Below are 24,508 nucleotides of genomic sequence, written 5' to 3' on the forward strand. Positions count from 1 at the left end.
TTGAGTAATGATGCATTTTTGGGGAGGGCAGGGCTAATCCCTAGCCCATGGCCACCCCTACACCACAGGACCACAGGTGGGGGCCTGAGGGCTAGGGTCTAGCTCGACCCATGCCCAACCCTCATGGATTTTCCACGATCACATCCAAGCCAAAGAACCAAGCACAAAGGTTGGTAAGAGGCTAGACCCCAGGTCATATGACCCACCATATGACCATCAATAAAAGCGTCAAAGGAGCCAGTGGAAAGGAGCTAGTCGTTGGGGCCAACCCTGGGTCACATGCGGGTGCAACGTGACTAAGGGCGCATGCCGGATAGGGGTTAGACATAGCCCCAAGAAAATCGTCACCCTACACGATCATATGGCCTCCATGTGGCTGAAATTTTCGAGATTGAGGGCTAAATAGTGCCCTTAACAGTCCTACAATTTTTCCCACCGAGCGGGAATTATGTTAGGTTTATCGTGTTGGTTCCGCATTTGGGGTGCTTGAGTCAGGTTTTTGCCAAATTGTAGGATGGTTAGCAATAGAACTTGGGAAAAGAGAGAAAGAGGTATAACTTTCATAGTTTTTGACCAAATTAGGTGCAAAAAGAACCAAAACATGGATTTTTTACTGTTTTGGAGCCATTGGAATTATTGTTTCATCATTTTAAGCATTGTAACTTGATGTAAACACATATTTTTTAGCATAATGGAAGAGGCCCAACATTGGAAGTTGGACCAAGAGATGTAGCCCAAGAGAGGGGTGAAATCCTTTATCATTTGTTGTCTTATGTGTTTCAGTTGTGCTTAATTGTCTCTGTTTGGCTGTAAAATTTGGTTTTAATTTACTTGTTTATGTGTTTAGTAAGTTGATACTATACCCAAAACACATAAAAAATTAACTTGCAACTTGTTTAAAAATCTTCAAGTTTCACATATATATCATTTTTGGTATCAGAGCACAAGATTTTTGTGAAGATTTGATTTGTTTGCAAGTTGTTTTTCTGATGCTTACAAGGTTGAAGCTCAAAAGTGGAGAAGGAGAATTGGTGGAGCCAAGATCTCAGATTATCTCGAGGAGAATAAATAATCCTCAAGCTTTAATAGTCATTGCACATGAAGAGGGCCTTGAAGGGATGTCTAAATATGAGAAGACTTTCATAAAATAATTCTTTGAGATGTGAAAGATCGTTAAGGTTTTGTATGAAGAGAGGAATTCCAGACTATTTGGAGAGAGCTCAAAGTCTCATGGAGGAAAAGGAGACAAGCCTCCAAAAGGGAACAGAGGGAATGGTGACAAACTATCACCTTCACCTCCATCATCATCCTCATCTTCATCTTCATTCTCACCTTCAACTTCTTCTACCCTTTCACAAACAAATTCAAATTCCCCAAAGGGTCATGGTAAAACTCCTTTGCTTAAGCTTGATATTAAGTTTGAATTTCCTATGTACAATGGAGAGGCAAATATAGAAAGATTAGACAATTGGATTTTTCAAATTGAAGTGTATTGCAGGATACAAAGAATCAAAGATGATGAAACCAAGATTCAACTTTCTTCTCTTAGATTGGAAGCTACAACACTAATTTGGTGGGAAGCCAAAACTCAAGAGGACATGAAGAAACAAGGTAAGGTTTTATCCTCTTGGAATGATTTTATTGTTGCAATAAGAAGGAATTTTTATCCATTAGCATATATGCAGAAAGCTATTATGGATTGGCAGAACTTTAGGCAAGCTAAGGGGAAAAATGTACAATCTTATACTCAAGAGTTTAGAAAAAGGGCTTTGATTTTGGGTATAGATTTGTCATCACAAGATATTTTTCTCAAATATATTGGAGGATTTCATATTTATTTGAGACATATCATTCTCATGTTTAACCCTACAAACATAGATGAGGTTTGTGCATAGGAAATGCATTTAGAGGCAAGAGGGAAAAACATTTCTAAAGAAGCTAGTGAGGGTTCCTTTGAGTCTAGAGAAAAGGAAAAGGTAAGTTAAAAGGAAAGGGGAAGAAGAATGATGCCATCAATATGGAGAAAGACAAACTCACATGTAAAAACTATTCCAAAGATGGACATGATGAAGATCATTGCTAGAAACTTCATCCAAAAATGAGACCCAAAAATTTTAAGAACAAGGAGAAGGAGAAGACAACTGCAACTGCACAACATGATTTAGATTTAGATTCTGGAGCTGAAACAAAGATCACAACCATGGGTTTGAAAGGTAAGGACATTGCAAGTACTAGTTCTTCCAATTGTCTCAATGAAACTCAATATGGAAAAACAAGAATAGAGATTTTCCATATTAGAGTTGTTTCAAAACATACCAAGATAGATACATTGTTTGATAGTGGTTCACAAGCAAATCTTATCTCAGAAGACATTGTCAAGAAGTTGAATCTAGAAACCATTCCTCATCCTAAACCATATCCTTTAGGTTGGGTATGTGACAATGAAAAATTGTAGGTGACAAGAAGATGTAAATTGAAATTTGCAATGACCGCAAACTTCCTAGATGAGGTAGAGCTTGATATAATTCCAATTGATATATGTGGTATTGTTTTGGGAAGCCCATATCTTTATGATAGGAGAGATATTTTTCATCACCATGAGAAAAAATATCACTTGTTTGAGAATGGGATTGAGTATATTGTTAGATCATATAGTAAGAAGATGAATGCATCTCTTGTGAATGCGAGACAAATGAAAAGAATTGTTAATGCTAGTCATAATTTTTCGTTGTTAATGCTCAAACATGAAGAGGTAGATGAATGTAAAACCTTTCAAGGATATGATTCAAGTTTGAAATTTGATTCCATAGATGTTGCTAATGCCAACGATAATATGTTTCAGGATTATAACATGTTTTCTTCTCAAATAGATCAACAACATGAAGTAAATTTGCAGGAGCATGCCTCATTGATGAACATTGGTGTGAGAAAAATACCGGTGTTAGAGGGTGTAAGAATCAAAGAGAAAATGAAAAAGAAATTTGACAAATATGAAATTGGTTCCAAAACTTCTTCTTTTGGGTTTCGAAATGTTTTGGCTTTGAAAAGGGATGGTGCATGGCGATGGCGATCACATTTGGTCGAGAGTTGAGCCAAGTATAACGTTTGACATGCTATGCATCTTCATGACGACAATGTTCAAGGTGAGAATAATTTGAGATTATTTAAGTTTCCTTTTATTGGAGATCAAGCAAGGAATGTGTTTATTTCTTCAAATTTAGTTTGTTGTACTGCATATTCTGGAAAAATGCAACAAGATGTTATCTATGACAGCAAGACAAGGACTCCAAAATCAGGGAAAATGATGCATTTTCATGAAAAGCTCATAATGTCAAATTCAAGAAAATTTCAGTGCATTGAGACTAGAAGGGTGAAGGAGTTGTACCCTCAATTATTTTTTCATTGATAAAGAGATTTTGGAGGTCCAAAATCTTCCAATGGGGAGGAGAGATCCGGTGGATCAAAATAATACTCAAAATTGAAATTGTGCAACAGATCTCAAAACCTATACGATTAGATATATCTCATCGATCTAAATTCAATGCAACTTGTTTCACTTAAATTCGATATCATATGCTCCCAGAAACACATTATGATCATTTTGTCAAACAAACAAATTTTGGTAAAAAGGATAGCTGACTGTACATTTTGGGCCAGTGGTAGGTTGCCACATGGCCTCCCCTAATTGGTTTAAATATTTGGAATTTTCATGGGCCTTTGGTTGGATGACAAGTGGAATTGTGTGATTGGTCGTGACATGGTGAGTTTTCATTGGTTTTAGGCCTGTTTAAAGTGGCCAATGAGGGACCGCCACGTGGGCCAACCAGTGGCTGCCATGTGGCCTCCTCGTAGTGTCCAAAATTTTTGAAAGGGACGAACAACACCCCCAGGTATTCGAACTTGTGACTACATGCCAATTAACTAAGCCCCACACCAATGTGCCACCTATGCTTCTTGTTATACAATGGAAAAAAACTATATAAAATGTTGGGTAATGGTGCATTTTTTGAGGAGGTCAGGCTAAGCCCTAGCCCCTGGCCACCTGTGCGCCACAGTACTATGGGTGGGGGGTCGAGGGTTAGGGCCTAGCCCGACCCACACCCAGCCCTCACGACTTTTCCATGGTCACAGCCAAGCGAAAGAACCAAGAGTGAAGTTTGGTAAGGGGCTAGCCCTTAAGTGCCAGTTCCCAGGTCATATGACCCACCATATGACCATCGACAGAAGTGCCAGAGGAGCCAGAGGAAAGGAGCTACCTTGGGGGGCCAGCCCTAGGTCACATGCGATCACAACGTGACCAAGGGCACGTGCCAGGTAAGGGTTAGACAAAGCCCCCATAAAATTGGCACCCTACGTGGTCATATGGCCTCCACGTGGCCAAAATTTTCGGGACTGGGGATTAGCGGCCTTAATGGTCCTATAGTTTCACCCACCGAGTGGGAATTGTACCAGTTTTATCCTGTCAGTTCTGCATTTGGGGTGCTCGAGCTAGGTTTTGGCCGAATTGTAGGATGGTTAGCTGCAGAACTTGGGAAAAGAGAGAAAGAGGCATAACTTTCTTAGTTTTTGACAAAATTAGGTGCAAAAAGAACCAAAAAAGGGATTTTTTTATTGTTTTGGAGCCATTGGAGCTATTGTTTTATCATTTTGAGTATAGTAACTTGATGTAAACACATATTTTTTAGCATAATATAAGAGGCCCAACATTGGAAGTTGGACCAGGAGATGTAACCCAAGAGGGGTGAAATCCTTTATCATTTGTTTTCTTATGTGTTTCAGTTGTGCTTAATTGTCTTTGTTTGGCTGTAAATTTTGGTTTAAATTTACTTGTTTATGTGTTTAGTATGTTGATCCTCTACTCAAAACACATAAAATTTTAACTTGCAAATTGTTTAAAAATCTTCAAGTTTCACATAAAGATCAAACAATATTTGTCACAATGTGAGATTGGACCAAGGCTGACCATGGTTGAACAAGACTATAAACACATCATATTTATATTAAACCGTAGGATTAATATTATAAACACTATGAATAATATTATACCCTAGGAATATGAACCCTTAGATAAACAAACACAAGAAATTGATATTGCACCCATCATTCTAAACCCAAGCGATTTATAAACCTAAGGGTTGACCATCATTATAAACCCAAGGGATTTATATTGCATCCAAGGATTAATATTATAAACCCCAGGAATATGAACCCTTGATTCAATAAACACAAGGGATTGTTATTATAAACCCAAGGAAGTAATAAACCCAATGGATAAATACTAAAAAACCCAAGAGATTTTAAACCCAAGGGAATAATATTAACCCCAATGGATTAATATTATAAACCCAAGTTGTTTAAATGCCAAGATAAATATTATAAACCAAAAAATAATCATCATCGACAATGCTTAACTGTCGTTGATTTTCATATTGAGACAATATTTGTAATGTGATGTTGGACCATGGTTGACCATTTCTCGCCATGGTTGATTATGGTTTTCATATCAATACATTCTTTGTTATAACCAACGTTCAACAAGGGCTCACGATGGTTCGTTTTCAAAATGAGAGAATATATGTCATATTAAATATTTTAAACCCCTTAAGTCCTAAAGCTCTAGCATCAATATTATAAATGTAAATAATGCAATAATAAGAAGCAATAATAAACATAAACCACAATCAATATAAGAAATACATTGCAAACCATAAGACATCAATACAAAACATTAATATGAATACATTAATAATAATACACTATGAGCCATTAAAACATGATAAATCATCAACACGTTAATAATAACACATTTATATCATTACAATATAAACCTTTAATAAATTTTAAAGCATAAATACATTAATATCAATACATGAATATATTGATAGTATAAATCTCATGAATATTGATATAAATAGCAAGAACATGAAGGCCCAACATTAATATTATAAATCTCAATAATATTTTCATTTATGAAAGGTATCAACACAACAAAGGCACCCATACAAAAAAACCCAAACAATTACAAATCCAAGAGAAAAAAATAAAACAGTAACACCGCCATTGGAGAAAAGGAACATAAATGAAAAAAATTGAACAATATGTATTTTGAGAGAACACAAAGTTGGAATAGGAAAGGAAAAAAACACATCTAAATTGAACACATTGGATTTAAAGAAGAAAAACACAATAGGACATTTTAAGACCAGAGATATACAACTTTCTAAATAACAAGAACAATGAGAAAATAATTCAATTTCACAAACATTGCAATCAAAGAAGGAACATTGAAATTAACATATATTTTTTGTTGTCTTTACATCAAATAATTCCACTACAAAACTGTACTTGAAACACTCCATCAAAAGTCATTTATCGAATAGCCTCTTCCAAAACACAACCAGACCAATGACAAAAGCAACACCAATTCAAATTAATAGGATAATGATCATGATACTTCACGCTCTCCAACCAATCCCTTCTTTTTTTCCTCCAAGGCTCCCTCAAGTGCACATGAAACAAGTATTTTACATATATTTTCATTTCATTTAGCACACGAAGATGATCATCAATAAAAGAAGGATGGAAGCCATGTTTTCTATCAAACTTGTTCCGAATATACAAAAGAAAACTTATTGCTCTAGCAATATTGTGCACCACTTTGGCATAATAGATGACATCATTATTCTCCATATCTACATTTGAAAGACAAAACAACAAAATCAAAATTAATACACACACGCACAAACACCCAAGCATACACATATATAGATATATATACATAAAATATAACACCACATTTTTTATTAATGTTAAAAAAAATAATCTAATGCTACATGAACCAAATGATACAAAAATTTCTACAAATATAAACCTCATTAGCAATACATATTGTATACATGAAATGAGTGATAAAATGAAATGAGTAATAAGACCCTTATTACAATAGTCCACAAAAATTCACAATTTTATAAATCTAATGTTTAAAATAAAATATTATTAATGTTAGTAAGCCTATATTTGTATTTAAATTAATGTTTGTATTTATATTAATATTTCTATTTAATGGGGTGGCAGGAGGGGGAGGGATTCTCATTAATCCCAAAGGAAACATCGAAGACATATATGCTTAGGGCCTAGGAAGGAAGACAAACAATCAAGTTGAGGCTTATGGTTTATTCCTTATACTTTCTATGGCCCAAAAAATGGGCATCAGGAAGATCCAAGTCTTAGGAGACTCAATTTTGATAATTGTTGGGAACGGGTCCCCTGGGGGTCAACTTTGGGATTAAACACCCAAGTTTTGGGGCAGAAGGCCTACATTTTGTGTAAAGAAATGTAAATTATCTGCATTTTGTGGTCACAGAGAACGAAGATGTCTAAAGTTAAAAGGGTTTTCCACCCTTAGTCTAGATAAGTTGTGTCGGTTTTGGAGATCTACCCATGGTCTGTAGACCATGGGATTGTATAAAAAGGGAAGTCTTTGAAGATCTAAGTAGGGAGTACAATAAGTAAGTTAGAAGTCATGAGTCATTGGTAAGTTTAGGGGAGCTAAGAGCAAGAGTCTTAACATAGGACAAGGCTCTGCAGCTGTGTGCACAAAGGCCCAAGGTGGAAGTCCGCAGCTGAGTGTGCAGACCCCTATAGCTGTATGCGCAAGGCAGATGGAGTCTGTACTAGGAACTTGAATCATAAATAAAGAGAAGTATTCTAGAATCACTGTATTTTTTGTCTCTGATTATTGCATCCGATTATGATATGTTAAGTTCTGGGTTTACATCATAATGTTAAATTGATGTGCAAATGTATCTATTTCTATCTATTATTTGAACGCAAGTAATAATACATGTTTATGCGATGGTAATCTTAATTGCATGATAAAGTTGGCTAACCACTAAGATAATTAGAGAAACGAGACAATAACATAGTTACAGAGGTGTGTAAGTTCCTCAATCATTATTTAGGGTTGCACAAAGGATAGTCAGATACTTTCGCAGAGGTTCTAAAAGACGGAAAAGGAAATACATCGATAAGCCCTAAAGGCTTATCGATCTACATGAAGATAAGGCTTAAGGTAGAAAACCGACATCACAACCATCTCAGGGTGCGGAAACTTGGTTCCTGCATCCCCCCATACTACTTTGGGTGAGACTTCAGTCTGCGCTCTACAGATTGATGCCGAAAGGGCCAGTAGTGTAGGGATTTTCTTGGCTGCTTAACGTTGAACCTAGGTCAGGGCCCATCAAGCAACAAATGGTTCTGTTGCTGAGACTGGGATCTCCATAGCAGGATGTGTGATGTCGTATCATTGGAATCCAACTACAAAAGAGATAGAAAACTGGTTGGATAGAAAGATCCATGAATTCACAGTGCAAGAAAAAAAGAATCTGTGATTGACGAAAGAATCGTGGTTGGACAGATACCTATACACATAAATACATGAATTCTTCTTTTTTTCCTTCCCAATTGAGTTTTATGAGTGGATCGCGAATTTGGAAGATGACCAAGGAAGGTGGAGGCTTGACACTCCAACTGTTTGGACACCGAAGTTAGTAAGGAGATTGGAAGTGTCTAAAGATAAGATCGTGTGTGTTGTCGACCATTGGCTCGACCGCATCATATGAGGATTTGTGATGGAGTTCGCAGTCAATACCTCTGTCAGTTACAATGAAGAAGAGTGTCACTTCTTTAAAGGACCGTGAGCTAAGTATTTAAAGTCACTAAATACTTGGATTAAGATGCTCTTGTGTGAACAACAGGTTATGCAGTTACCTTGATGTTTGGAGCTACGCGAAGTAGAAAGTCTTTCAGGGATGGAGGAAGAAAAGGTCCTGAGTATAGCCCACTAATCGAGCCTCCTTTGAGTGACAACGAAGGAGCAGCGCAGTCTTCTCCATTGAGCATTGTTCAGCTGATAAGACAAGGGTTCCCACGAATACCTACACCACCTCCATCCTCATCCCATCCATCCACACCGCCTCCATCCTCACCCCCACCTCTCACCCCATCACCCACACCACCCCCACCTCCACCGTTGTTCAACATGGCAAACTTTGTAAAGCTACATGTATTCAAGGGCATTAGAAATGAAGATCTAAACCAGTTTTGGTTCATCGTGAAAGCTGTATGGGAAGCTCAGGGTATCATGGACGACCAGATGAAGAAAGCCACGACGGTCAGTGCGTTGCAGGATCGTGCACTAATGTGGTACATTTAGTACAGTACTAATAGCCCAACGTCTGTGTTGGCAGATATCCAGGCCACGCTGAATAGAGAATTCAATAGACCTAAGTCTCAAGCACAGTCAATTATGGGGTTCAAAGAGATCATGATGAAGCCTAGGGAGACGCCCTGGGATTTGGACCAAAGGTTGAAGTGTCTGATCCATGAGGCCAACATGAAACTAACTGATGGGCAGCACTGCGAATGGTTCGTAGCCTCGCTCATGCCCCACCTAAGGGTTGCACTATCACAATAGAAGATTGGAACCCTGGCAGAAGCTCTGGAAATCGCGATGAGGTTGGATGAGACACCAATGTAGGATGCTAATCTGGGGGTTTAGCAGATTGGTTAAATCCGACAGTGGATAAATGTATTGCATGGGACCGCGAGAGCTCTTGCATGTCAGATTCAAATGAAGAATTAGAGGACTGGTAGAACCGGATACATGAAGAATCTACGATGCGTTGTAATATGATGACCAATTCATTGCGCTACGTGTCATCCAAAGTCAGGGATCTGCCTCACTATGATGGGATAACTGATGTTGATCACTTTTTGGATGCATTTGAGAGAGAAGTGCTGGAGAAACATCACTTCTAGGCCTTGGACTGGGTACTGTCCGCTACGCTCGAAAGATGGTGGGGTACGCACAAGGATAATTTCGGTGATTGGCGCGACTATAGGAGGATGATGAGAATACATTTGGGCAGTGAAAAGTGCGGATGACAGATAAGTATGATGGAAGGGATGATCCACGTGATCACTTAGCGAAATGGACTAAGACTTATTGAGCGGAGCCTCAACCTGAATGGGTGCATCTATTTTGTCATACCCTGGACTTCATACCAATGAATTGGTACATGGAAACAGAGCTTTGCCATGGCATTGAAGAATGGGACATCTTGCGCCAAGGATTTATAATAATGTTCAACTTCGAGGATGGGGTTGACTGTATTGACGCGGCACTACAGGAGGTTAAAGCAACCATCTTTAGGATACCACAAGACCCTTTGGACCTTGTCCAACCTTATTGGACTACCCAGCTGAGTCACGTGCTGGAATGCTATAATGCGACTGCTGCAGAAGAATACAAGGATCCTAGAAAGATTAATATTTTGGAAACTGAAGGTCACCACAAGGTTGAAGGTCCAAAGATAGAGGATCTAGACATAACCGTGCTGCTGAAAACTAGGCAGGTCAACATTGGCAGAGAAGTAGAACCAAAATTTGCAAATATTGGGGACTATTGGGATGATGCAACAGTAGATAAGGTCACTGAGCTCCTTCGCGAATATCAGGATTTGTTCCCCACAAAGTTTTCTAATTTAAAAGGGATAATAAGAGACCTAGGTGTCATGACGATCACCCTGAAACCGGACGCGAAACCTGTAAAACAAAGACCTTACTGCCTTAATCCTATGTATAAGGAAAGGGTTCACGCTGAGTTAGATAAGATGCTCGCAACATAAATTATTGAACCAATGGAAGAATCTGATTGGATAAGCCCAATAGTGGTTCAGGAAAAGAAACAAGAAGAAGAAATAAGGATATGTGTGGATCTCTAGAAGCTGAATGACGCTTGCGTGCATGATCCTTTCCCGATCCCATTCACTGACGAGGTCCTAGATAATGTAGGTGGCCAAGACACATACTCTTTCACTGATGGGTTCTCTGGGTACCATTAGATCAAAATTACGCCCGAGGATAGAAGCAAGACAACCTTCGTGACTGAATGGGGATGTTTTTAGTACACCGTCATGCCTTTTGGGTTGAAGAATGTGCGAACAATCTTTTCGTGCGTAGTCATTCCGACATTCAAAGACTTCCTTCATAATTTTCTAGAGGTATACTTTGACAATTGGACAGTGTTTGGATTGGTCAAGCATTATGTGGCAAGTTTGTGCTTGATGTTAGATACATGTCGGAGATACTAGATCATGCTCAATCTAAATAAGTGTCTATTTTGTGTCCCTTTCAGGATCTTGTTGGGTCATGTGGTATGCAGACAAGGATTGATGGTAGACTCAAGGAAGATCGTGGTGATAATCAACTTGGAGGTGCCAAGGAATGTGAAACTGCTATGCGCAATTCTAGGGCATATCGGATACTATAGGAGGTTCATTAAGAGCTATGCCCAGATCATTGCACCCATGGAGAATTTGTTGAAAAAGGATGCTACGTTTTGTTGGAATGATGTGTTATCACTGAAAATTCTGTTGCCAAATTTTTTTTGCCTAGTTTAAAGACAGGGTGTTTTCGCAGCGCATGAATTCTTTTTAGCAGTTTCGCAGCGCTACCTGTTTAGGTGATTTCGTAGCGTGCTACGAAATTGGGGATTTGTTCGAGTTTTCAGTGGAGGCCCAAATCCTATCATGCCTATTGTACACGGGTTACAACTGCTGTAGATGAGGTTGATCTGCTTAAAAGGTCTAATGTCAGATTTTTCAGATGAGATTGAAGATATCAAGGTTTACAAGGTTGTTCGTGTATTAGTTCTTCCATGTGATTGTATCTGCCAGAGGCAAAGCAACGGATACGTAAGCAGATTTTATTCTTGTATGTTATACCCCATGCCATCCTCAACTAATTCAGAACTCCGAGCCTCTGTTCTGCCATATACATTTCCCGAAAGTGGCTCTGAAAAAAACAATTCAATGGGTTCAAATGAATGTCATTTTGATTCTTCTTGTTACTATGTCCCTTACTGACCTGAGTATTCTGTTTCATCTTCTCATGTAAAAACTTCTGGCAAGTTGAGGGTGCATAACCATTGCCCCACTAGCAGACATGAACTGGGGAATATAAGATGTTTGGCTCTTGAAAAGGTTGCAGAATCTCTGGAACTTCCTTGCAGACATCAAAAGCTTGGTTGTCGCGACATATTCCCATATTATAGCAAGCTCAAGCATGAACGACAATGCATGTTCAGGCCTTACAGTTGCCCTTACGCAGATTCTAAATGCTCAGTTACTGGGGACATTCCAGCACTTGTGACTCACTTGAGAAATGATCACAAGGTGGATACGCACAATGGCTGCACCTTCAATCATCAATATGTAAAACCTAATCCTCAGGAGGTGGAAAATGCAACATGGATGCTGACGGTATTCAGCTGTTTCGGTCAACAATTCTGTCTTCATTTTGTAACATTCCAGCTTAGAATAGCCCCTGTGTATATGTCCTTTTTGCGCTTTATGGATGATGATAATGAAGAAAAATTTGGCGTGCGGGCAAATGGACAAAAGCTGTGTTGGCAAGGCTGAAACTGAGGGTCACGGGCTGTATATGGAAAGAACAGAGATGATGCTATGGAATTGTCGTTTTTGTAAATCCTACTAGTTAGTTAGTCCATGACTCATCGTAGTCTAATCTACCTCGAATGTAGAGTAAACTTATTAATGAAGGGTTTGATGTGTTCATCTATATTGAGTCTGCAGGTGATGGAAGCATTTGGTGTTCGCATGCTCAAGTCTGATGCAAAAATGTAGTGTTGTGAAACATACGCATTTCAATCATCTATACATACAGGTGTACATGATTGTGGGATCGCGTACGTGTCAGTTATGAGTTTTGACAAACGAAATGTTGAAGATGTGGCAAACGATATTAGTTATTCGTTTATTAGCTCTACCACCGACAAAAGACAGAGACACATGGTCGAAATTAGTTTATCGTTGCCAGAAAGGTGTTCATATTATTTAAGACCTATTGTGCATATCTGGAACGAAAAGTTGCTTTAGGAGGCGGCATGATAGAGAGAGCTTCATCCTCAATTAAACGCTTCCACCTCTTGCGAAATATGGCAGATCAATTAAAGAAGAAAAGGCCGAGAGAAGAAAATGAAAAATTTATGGCATGGCCGCAACCAAATATAGTTCTGAATGCAGTGATGTCTTCGTCAGAGTTACTCACGAATGGAAACAAACCTCAAATACAAGAAGAGCTGATAGAGCGAGATTCATACTTCCACAACTTGCGTCTCTGAGAGTTGGGCAAGAATAATTTCAGGCCTCCTCCTCGGTTGTATGTATTGAACCTTGTAATCCTCTGCCCCCAATTAGTTTCAAGGAATGGGATGGCATGATTCACCTCTGTTTTAATTGTAAGAATAAGACTTTAGGGGTGATCTTTAGGCAAAAGGCTAACTTATCACTACTGAAAAAGAACTTCAAGACATTTCAAGCATTGCAAGAAACATGTCAGAAGACAAATGAGAGTGAAGATATTCCAGAGTAGTTATTAGCGGTTGTGTTAGCTTGCATGGGTAGAGGAAAAGAGGATGTTTCTCCAATTGCTCGTTGGTTTGTTATGGCGGTATTGGAGCAGTGTGTAATCAAGCTGGAGCTCTATATGATTCACTTTAGAATATATTAATCAGGTAGAAGAAAAGGTATGTAATATTATCTGCTCAGATTCAAAATCTCATGTAGAAGAGGATAAAAATGAATTTGCTGTTCAGGTTGATGTTAAAGGATATGCTAAGGATACCAAGAGATTGGATTTTACCTCTCAGAAACTTTAAGAATTAAAGCACTGTGTCATGCTCATGACTGTGTCTTCCAAGAAACATTATTGTTTGAAGCTGGTCACAGGAGTTTTAAATAGGGCTGAAGAGAAGACGGGGGATATTTCGGATGCAATTTTGAAGTCCGATAATAATCAAAAGTCAGTAGATGGTCAGAGTCATGTACTATTACCTGTTAAGAGCACTGAGGAGCCAAGTCTTAGTTCTCAGCAAGTTGTCAACTCAGAGCATTTTGGCATGCCTGTACCAATGCCACTTGGTAAACATGGTGGGTCAAAATATGTCTCAGAACACTATAATCTGGCAAAAGAGAACCTGGTTTTCTTATGAATGTTAATCTTATGCCAGATATGCATGATAATTGAAATCAACCAAGCAATGGGTTAGGTGTATTATGCATACAGATTTGAAGTCTCATGTGCACATTAATCAAAATAAACTGGGCAGTGAGGATGTATGACAATTTGAAGCCTGGCAGCTGAACAGGATTACTTACAAATGGTTATTCATTTGTTGGAATGATGAATAGTCAGAAAATGGAGGACAAGTTATCTATGGTGGAACAGTAACCTTCTGAGATAATGCAAGATGCGGTGATTCTATCCATGATTGGTAAAGCCAGATCTTTTAAGGCGCCAAAACAAAGATGTCAAGCTCATTATTATGACTTGCATTAATGAGAATCACACTGAAAATGTATCTGATTCAACGCAGACAATTGTGAGTTTGGTTTGAATGAAAGGAAGACTGTGTTTTCTTTAAATCACACAGCAGTTTCGTAGCGCGCTACGAAACTGCTGTAGGTGATGATTTTAAGCGCATAGCAGCTATTGTGATACTGTGAGCGGGAGTTGAGGAAGAGAAACACCTGTCTATCAATACCACCTACAGCACATCAGAAACATGGCAGCATTCCATACCTGGGGTTATTAAAAGATTTGGGAACATGCTGCTACACTTTCGGAGAATGTTGGGAGACAGAGACCGTTAAAATAGAGCACATCTTTTGGTCAATTAATGAGCCATCAGCGCTTTCAAGCATCCAAAGTCAGTGTTCCTTGCATCTTTAGCTCAGCCATCTCAGCCTAACTGAAGGAGGATAGCTGTCAAGGATCCAAGAAGAATCAAGCATACGAGGAGAATGGAATTAGTGTTTTAGTTTGATTAGGATTTTGTGTAATTACAGCTCAGCATGTTTGTAATTAATGAATTAGTTAAATAGCATGTAGGAGTAGTTAATAGGGCCTTCGAGCCCATTCTAGAGGGGAGGAATAGATTCCTATAAAGGGATCAGATTAGGATGTAATAGGGGTTGGAGATTTTATACAAAAACAGAGTTTATTTGGGCCAATGTAAAGACTTATTACAGTAATAGTAAAGCAATGGTTGTTTCTTCTCAAGATTCTCAATGGATTATATTGTTCAAATATGATGGTGGTTTATTCTCTTAATGTTCTTTTACAGCCTTGTTATAGCATAATCACTCAGAATTCATTTTTAATGCTCTGACTTCCTGTATGTTTGGCAAGCTGTGGTTGATGTGAAATATGTTTGAACATCTGATGCAAAGAGCCTTGACTTCCATGAAATGACTGTGCTTTTGTTTACTAAATGTGTGAGACTCCATAGCCCAATGAAGACCAATTTGATATGTGTCCAACCAGCTTTGTTTTCATAAATGTGTGAAGAGTTAGCCATCTGTTGTTGTGATTGATTTTTATCAAAAGTCTGTGAGAGAGCCCTCTCTGACTAAGGAGGCTAATCCTTAGTCTAAAGTCTGGTTGAAAGAGTTACATGAAATCTTGCTTGGTTGCAGCCCTTAGTACTGATTTTGTGATAACATTTTGGTGCGTCTGCCGGGAGCCTGAAGCTTACTCTCTCCCGAAATTTGAAGATTGGATTTCTGAAGGTAGCAGGAGTTCAAAGAAGGTTTTCGAGGCTGCAAAACTACCTTGGCGACTCCATTGTTGAAGAATTCAAGGTTTATACATTCATGGTGATTCCACTGGAGTTATGAAGGACCCAGAAGCTGCCATTCTTTGTTCAAGGTATGCATGCATAGATTTCTCAGGAATTCATGGTTTCCCAAATCATTTTCCCAAGGATGCATATTTTCTAAGGAATGGTCCCAAATACAACGGAGAAGATTTGAGTTTAACCTTGAATCATATATCAGATTTTTGTGAATTTACACAGCTTCTTAGAGTTAAACATGAGGATGTTTGCATTATGTTATTCTATGATTCACTTCAAGGGAAATGCAAACAGTGGGTTGAATGCTTTCCTGCCAAATCCATTAAGTCATTTCAAGACCTTTGGCTCATGTTTTTGGAGGAATGGATAGATAGGTCAGAATTGGTGGTAGACTCTCCCTCAGTTGAAGGTTTCAAACAATGGAATGATGATCATAGTAAAGAAGAAACAAATGAATCTTTTTCTTTGTCATTATCCTCATATCTAAAATCTTTTGACTGCAAGGCAGAGGATAGGATGAGATTTTTGGATGAATTTGCTGAGGACCTTGAAAAAGAAATTGAAGGTTTAGAAGGACAAATTCAGGCATACAGTTTCCATGATCATGATCATTATTCTCAGAAATTTTCTATGGCAGAACGCAAGGAGACAATGCTGGTTCCTTTCTCTTTCACGATTGAGGAACTGAACACTGTGGTTGAAGATCAGTTTGCACAGCTGGAAAGTTACAAGGAAAATCAAGCTGATCATATATTCTGGGATCCTATAGCTGATTACATGGAAGAGTTTTACTCTCCAGTGTTTCAGTTTTCCTATAAAGATCAGAGGCAGTTTCAGTGGCAGCGGTCATCACACTGTCAGATTGGCTCTGAACTCCAATGCGGTCAAAGAAATCAAATATCAGATAAAGCAGAGGATTGGCTACATTGGAAATTTCATATTGATTGAGCAGAAGGAAATTGAAATTGTTAGGGTAGGTAGGTAGGTAAATTGCTAATAAGCTCAAGGTTAACTGAGCATTTCTTTTTCAGTAGATGTAGCTTTCTTTCTCCTATAGTCATGCTTGTCAAGCAAATTTCTGTTTGTCATAAATGGATAAGGCACTGGACCTGCGAGTTCTTAGTGTACCACAAGGGCACACTATCCCAAGTGGAGCCACTGTTATCACTGAAAATTCTGTTGCCAATTTTTTTTTGCCTAGTTTAAAGACAGGGTGTTTTCGCAGCGCATGAATTCTTTTTAGCAGTTTCGCAGCGCTACCTGTTTAGGTGATTTCGTAGCGTGCTACGAATTGGGGATTTGTTCGAGTTTTCAGTGGAGGCCCAAATCCTATCATGCCTATTGTACACGGGTTACAACTGCTGTAGATGAGGTTGATCTGCTTAAAAGGTCTAATGTCAGATTTTTCAGATGAGATTGAAGATATCAAGGTTTACAAGGTTGTTCGTGTATTAGTTCTTCCATGTGATTGTATCTGCCAGAGGCAAAGCAACGGATACGTAAGCAGATTTTATTCTTGTATGTTATACCCCATGCCATCCTCAACTAATTCAGAACTCCGAGCCTCTGTTCTGCCATATACATTTCCCGAAAGTGGCTCTGAACAAAACAATTCAATGGGTTCAAATGAATGTCATTTTGATTCTTCTTGTTACTATGTCCCTTACTGACCTGAGCATTCTGTTTCATCTTCTCATGTAAAAACTTCTGGCAAGTTGAGGGTGCATAACCATTGCCCCACTAGCAGACATGAACTGGGGAATATAAGATGTTTGGCTCTTGAAAAGGTTGCAGAATCTCTGGAACTTCCTTGCAGACATCAAAAGCTTGGTTGTCGCGACATATTCCCATATTATAGCAAGCTCAAGCATGAACGAAAATGCATGTTCAGGCCTTACAGTTGCCCTTACGCAGATTCTGAATGCTCAGTTACTGGGGACATTCCAGCGCTTGTGACTCACTTGAGAAATGATCACAAGGTGGATATGCACAATGGCTGCACCTTCAATCATCAATATGTAAAACCTAATCCTCAGGAGGTGGAAAATGCAACATGGATGCTGACGGTATTCAGCTGTTTTGGTCAACAATTCTGTCTTCATTTTGTAACATTCCAGCTTAGAATAGCCCCTGTGTATATGGCCTTTTTGCGCTTTATGGATGATGATAATGAAGAAAAATTTGGCGTGCGGGCAAATGGACAAAAGCTGTGTTGGCAAGGCTGAAACTGAGGGTCACGGGCTGTATATGGAAAGAACAGAGATGATGCTATGGAATTGTCTTTTTTGTAAATCCTACTAGTTAGTTGGTCCATGACTCATCGTAGTCTAATCTACCTCGAATGTGGAGTAAACTTATTAATGAAGGGTTTGATGTGTTCATCTATATTGAGTCTACAGGTGATGGAAGCATTTGGTGTTCGCATGCTCAAGTCTGATGCAAAAATGTAGTGTTGTGAAACATACGCATTTCAATCATCTATACATACAGGTGTACATGATTGTGGGATTGCGTACGTGTCAGTTATGAGTTTTGACAAACGAAATGTTGAAGATGTGGCAAACGATATTAGCTGTTCGTTTATTAGCTCTGCCACCGACAAAAGACAGAGACACATGGTCGAAATTAGTTTATCGTTGCCAGAAAGGTGTTCATATTATTTAAGATCTATTGTGCATATCTGGAACGAAAAGTTGCTTTAGGAGGCGGCATGATAGAGAGAGCTTCATCCTCAATTAAACGCTTCCACCTCTTGCGAAATATGGCAGATCAATTAAAGAAGAAAAGGCCGAGGGAAGAAAATGAAAAATTTATGGCATGGCCGCAACCAAATATAGTTCTGAATGCAGTGATGTCTTCGTCAGAGTTACTCACGAATGGAAACAAACCTCAAATACAAGAAGAGCTGATAGAGCGAGATTCATACTTCCACAACTTGCGTCTCTGAGAGTTGGGCAAGAATAATTTCAGGCCTCCTCCTCGGTTGTATGTATTGAACCTTGTAATCCTCTGCCCCCAATTAGTTTCAAGGAATGGGATGGCATGATTCGCCTCTGTTTTAATTGTAAGAATAAGACTTTAGGGGTGATCTTTAGGCAAAAGGCTAACTTATCACTACTGAAAAAGAACTTCAAGACATTTCAAGCATTGCAAGAAACATGTCAGAAGACAAATGAGAGTGAAGATATTCCAGAGTAGTTATTAGCGGTGGTGTTAGCTTGCATGGGTAGAGGAAAAGAGGATGTTTCTCCAATTGCTCGTTGGTTTGTTATGGCGGTATTGGAGCAGTGTGTAATCAAGCTGGAGCTCTATATGATTCACTTTAGAATATATTAATCAGGTAGAAGAAAAGGTATGTAATATTATCTGCTCAGATTCAAAATCTCATGTAGAAGAGGATCAAAATGAATTTGTTGTTCAGGTTGATGTTACAGGATATGCTAAGGATACCAAGAGATTGGATTTTACCTCTCAGAAACTTTAAGAATTAAAGCACTGTGTCATGCTCATGACTGTGTCTCCCAAGAAACATTATTGTTTGAAGCTGGTCACAGGAGTTTTAAATAGGGCTGAAGAGAAGACGGGGGATATTTCGGATGCAATTTTGAAGTCCGATAATAATCAAAAGTCAGTAGATGGTCAGAGTCATGTACTATTACCTGTTAAGAGCACTGAGGAGCCAAGTCTTAGTTCTCAGCAAGTTGTCAACTCAGAGCATTTTGGCATGCCTGTACCAATGCCACTTGGTAAACATGGTGGGTCAAAATATGTCTCAGAACACTATAATCTGGCAAAAGAGAACCTGGTTTTCTTATGAATGTTAATCTTATGCCAGATATGCATGATAATTGAAATCAACCAAGCAATGGGTTAGGTGTATTATGCATACAGATTTGAAGTCTCATGTGCACATTAATCAAAATAAACTGGGCAGTGAGGATGTATGACAATTTGAAGCCTGGCAGCTGAACAGGATTACTTACAAATGGTTATTCATTTGTTGGAATGATGAATAGTCAGAAAATGGAGGACAAGTTATCTATGGTGGAACAGTAACCTTCTGAGATAATGCAAGATGCGGTGATTCTATCCATGATTGGTAAAGCTAGATCTTTTAAGGCGCCAAAACAAAGATGTCAAGCTCATTATTATGACTTGCATTAATGAGAATCACACTGAAAATGTATCTGATTCAACGCAGACAATTGTGAGTTTGGTTTGAATGAAAGGAAGACTGTGTTTTCTTTAAATCACACAGCAGTTTCGTAGCGCGCTACGAAACTGCTGTAGGTGATGATTTTAAGCGCAGAGCAGCTATTGTGATACTGTGAGCGGGAGTTGAGGAAGAGAAACACCTGTCTATCAATACCACCTACAACACATCAGAAACATGGCAGCATTCCATACCTGGGGTTATTAAAAGATTTGGGAACATGCTGCTACACTTTCGGAGAATGTTGGGAGACAGAGACCGTTAAAATAGAGCACATCTTTTGGTCAATTAATGAGCCATCAGCGCTTTCAAGCATCCAAAGTCAGCGTTCCTTGCATCTTTAGCTCAGCCATCTCAGCCTAACTGAAGGAGGATAGCTGTCAAGGATCCAAGAAGAATCAAGCATACGAGGAGAATGGAATTAGTGTTTTAGTTTGATTAGGATTTTGTGTAATTACAGCTCAGCATGTTTGTAATTAATGAATTAGTTAAATAGCATGTAGGAGTAGTTAATAGGGCCTTTGAGCCCATTCTAGAGGGGAGGAATAGATTCCTATAAAGGGATCAGATTAGGAGGTAATAGGGGTTGGAGATTTTATACAAAAACAGAGTTTATTTGGGCCAATGTAAAGACTTATTACAGTAATAGTAAAGCAGTGGTTGTTTCTTCTCAAGATTCTCAATGGATTATATTGTTCAAATATGATGGTGGTTTATTCTCTTAATGTTCTTTTACAGCCTTGTTATAGCATAATCACTCAGAATTCATTTTTAATGCTCTGACTTCCTGTATGTTTGGCAAGCTGTGGTTGATGTGAAATATGTTTGAACATCTTATGCAAAGAGCCTTGACTTCCATGAAATGACTGTGCTTTTGTTTACTAAATGTGTGAGACTCCATAGCCCAATGAAGACCAATTTGATATGTGTCCAACCAGCTTTGTTTTCATAAATGTGTGAAGAGTTAGCCATCTATTGTTGTGATTGATTTTTATCAAAAGTCTGTGAGAGAGCCCTCTCTGACTAAGGAGGCTAATCCTTAGTCTAAAGTCTGGTTGAAAGAGTTACATGAAATCTTGCTTGGCTGCAGCCCTTAGTACTGATTTTGTGATAACATGATGAATGCCAGAAGAGCTTGGACATGCTAAAGGAGAAAATGGTCACCGCTCCAATCCTAGTCTTCCCAGACTAGAAGAAGGAATTTCATGTGCACGTGGATGCCTCATGTATTGCGTTGGGGGTCGTGATGACACAGGCAGGTGAGGGGTTATTGTACCATCCTATAGCATTTGCGAGCAGGAAGTTGTCCAAGGCTAAGAAGAACTATTCCACTACAAAGCGTGAAGGATTGGCCATGGTGTACGCGCTCCAAAAGTTCAGGCACTATTTGCTGGGTGGACATTTTAAGATGTATATAGATCATTTTTCATTGAAATACTTGGTCAATAAGCCTATGTTGTGGGGGAGGATCCGCATATGGTTGTTGTTGTTCCAAGAGTATGACTTTGAATTTATTGTGAAGCCAGGACGACTAAATGTAGGACTTGATCATCTGTCACGCATTGAAACGGAAGAGGAACCTACTAACTTGGAGGAGGGGCTACCTGACACACAGCTCTTTGCAGTGCACATCGCGGACCGTCACTTTGAGGATATCATACATTTCCTAACGATAGGAACTGCTCCAGAATGGTATACAAGCTAGTAGAAGAAGGACTTAGTAGTGTGCACAAGAGACTTTTTTGTCATTGCAGGGCACTTGTACAAAATTGGGTCAGATGAAATTGTGATGTTATGTACCTGACTTTGAACGAAGCAACATTCTCACAGAGGCTCATGAAGGAGCTGTAGGAGGACATTATGCAAGAAAAGCAACAACGTAGAAGGTTCTGCGTGCTGGGTTGTGGTGGTCAACCCTGCATAAGGATGTGAACTAATATTGTAGGGCATGTTATGCATGTCAAAGGACTGGCAAGTCATCACGGAGGGATGAACTTCCTTTGATGCCACACACAACGTTACAACCATTCGAGAAATGGGCGATTGAATTTGTGGGTCCAATTCAGCCTCAAGGAAAGAAGATAGGTGCATGGTACATCATCACCACAACTGAGTACTTGACCAGGTGGACAGAGGCACATCCTGTGAAGGACTATATAGGTGTGACAACAACAAAGTTTATTTTTGAATACGTATTGACAAGCTTTAGCTTTCCAAATATCTTGATGAGCGATCACAATACGCACTTTCTTAACAAAACAATCAGCACGTTGACAGAATAATTTCAGTTGTATCATCAGAAGAGTACGCCTTATCACCCGCAGGCCAATGGGACGATGGAAGCATTCAATAAGATACTGGAGAATGCACTAATGAAGGTTTTCACTGCTCACAGAAGTGACTAGTATGTGCGTGTACCAGCGATGCTATGGGCCTACAGAATGACTTGCAAGAAGTTGACTGGGAAAATGCCTTTCAGACTCGTGTATGGTGTCGAAGCTGTGATGTCAATGGAATACATTGTACCTACTCTCCGCATAGCGGCATTCACAGGAATGGTAGACTTTGGAGCCCTGGAAGAGAGGCTCACACAGCTTACAGAGCTTGAGGAGGACCAATTTCTAGCTGGATTTCATCAACAAGTTCAACAGGAGCACGAAAAGGCATGGCACGATTGACACATCAAACTGTGCACCTTCAAGGTAAATGAACTAGTCTTATTATATGATAGTAAATTTGATAAATTTCCAGGGAAATTTAGGATGCATTGGCTAGGGCCATATGTTATCAAGGAGATTACAGATGGTGGAGCAGTACAGTTTGTCAAATTGAATGGAGAACCCTTCCCAGGGAAGGTGAATGGCAGCTAATTGAAGCCATACATTGGTGATCCAGCTAGGTGACTATATGAGAGAAGCACAGTCTTAGCACTCCAGGCAGCTGAAAGGAGGCACGAGACTATAAACTACACTGCTCGGGTTGGAGAGCTGCATGAAGAAAGAACTGCATAGAATGAGGGAATGTCACATAGTCCACAACAACACGCATAGGGTTGTGCTACCAGAGGAGAAACCGTATAGAGTAGCCGAAAAGTCACCGTTAAAGTCATTGTTCATGATTTGACAATGAAAGAATGGCCAAATGGAGTGGGGGGCAGCATTTAAGTCAGAATTTGTGGGCAAGATCTTGGAAAATATGGCGCCAATCTAGCATTAATGAACTGATTTTTGGGGGAACAGTCGGATTTGAATTCGAAAGTGCCTATAAATTACAGGTGGCTACCCAGCGAAAAACACTTGGCATTTTGAGAATTGAGTTGTTGAGCTCTCAGGTGCACATGAACTGTGAAACCTTTGAACTTTTGCTAGCAAGTTCTATGTTTGAGACATTTCCACAGGCGAATTAGGAGTTATTACATAGCATTATGTCGATGCCCACTGAAGCTATGAGTGCGGAAGCAGTGATAGCCGAGGGAGCTATTCCAGAGGTGGCCATGGCAGTAGAAGGATCTACCCTGGAGGTTGTGCCTGCAGAGATACCAGTTGAAGTACCGAAGTTTCCATGGTTGCCTAGACCAAGGCCTACCCCGACCAAGGAGTGTCCCAAGAACAAGAAGGGAAATCAAGCTGCGCCACCACAGCTAGTGTGCACATCTCCAAGAAAATACCCGTAGAAGGATAAGCCCACTACATAGGAAAAGGGCAAGACGATTAACCTAGAGCCGAAAGAAGAGGAGATTGTGGATATCCCAATGGATGATGAGGATGTTGGGGTGGAAATAGAGAATGTCAAAATTGTGGGGTCTGACCCCATCACTAAGTTTCCTAAGTACGTTCCTCCACACAAGGGAAAGACCAAGGTTCCCAAAGACATTGATGAAAGTAAGGTGACCCTACACATACCCCTCTTGCCAGACCAAATTGTGTTCGAAGGACAGCGCTTGGGGTGTGTCGTCCTTTTAAAATTAGAAGACTGGGATTTAGCGAACACAAAGTGTCTCCTCACCTAACAACGGATCAACTCATGCACCGCGTGTTCCACAAAACCACTGGAGTAATCGTGTTGGAGCCATGGAAGTGGCTGAGAGGCATGGATAAGGCAGGACTGCTCAACCTGCTATGGGTGTCACATTACAACCGCACGCCCATCACAATGGTGGTAATCAAGCAGCTACTGTGCTTGGTACATGATGGGTGTTTGTGGTTGGAGGAGCCAATACCCATCACTGATAGGTTGATCCATAGGATCACGTAGCTTCCGTACATAGGGGAAAATCTGGCAATGATGTTTGGCGGGAAGGCTGGCGAGCATGCCCTCGCGAAGACCATGATGGAAAAATTTAAGTTGGTAAAGAAGCCACACGGTTACGCCATTTTGAGCATCTGTGACCCTGCGGTCAAAGTGGCAATGCAACTCTTAGCAGGGAAGGTCATGCAGAAGTGTTGTGCAAATGAAGTATCAGCACCAATCGTAGCTTTGGCGGCCTAATGCATGGAGGGAGTTCAATTTAATTGGGCGTGCTACCTCTACAATGAGTTCCTCGCGAACTACCGTGAGGCACAGGATCTCAGCAAGAC

At 39.6% G+C, this 24,508-nt stretch overlaps 1 protein-coding gene across 1 annotated transcript; it reads left to right on the forward strand.

Moving 5' to 3' along the window:
* The first annotated feature begins 11,651 nt into the window (after positions 1 to 11,651).
* LOC149181365 (uncharacterized) lies at positions 11,652 to 17,943 on the forward strand. Its single transcript, XM_089414168.1, has 6 exons — positions 11,652 to 11,756; positions 12,045 to 12,323; positions 13,598 to 13,678; positions 13,802 to 14,012; positions 17,120 to 17,217; positions 17,506 to 17,943. Exons 1-6 carry the CDS (start codon positions 11,652 to 11,654, stop codon positions 17,941 to 17,943), a joined length of 1,212 nt encoding a protein of 403 aa, XP_089270294.1.
* Positions 17,944 to 24,508: the final 6,565 nt, after the last annotated feature.

This window comes from Pinus tabuliformis, chromosome 3_2 (assembly GCF_031772625.1).
Source record: "Pinus tabuliformis cultivar Carrire ecotype Pingquan chromosome 3_2, CPIR1, whole genome shotgun sequence".
Lineage (NCBI taxonomy): Eukaryota > Viridiplantae > Streptophyta > Pinopsida > Pinales > Pinaceae > Pinus > Pinus tabuliformis.

What these genes read in the sequence shown, in the direction of transcription:
- LOC149181365 (XM_089414168.1), top strand. Translation starts at nt 11,652, where the DNA reads ATGTCAGATTTTTCAGATGAGATTGAAGATATCAAGGTTTACAAGGTT. An exon ending in AGAGGCAAAGCAACGGATAC is followed by an intron (nt 11,757 to 12,044) that starts GTAAGCAGATTT and finishes GCTCTTGAAAAG; the next exon opens with GTTGCAGAATCTCTGGAACT. An exon ending in AATGCCACTTGGTAAACATG is followed by an intron (nt 14,013 to 17,119) that starts GTGGGTCAAAAT and finishes GTCTAATGTCAG; the next exon opens with ATTTTTCAGATGAGATTGAA.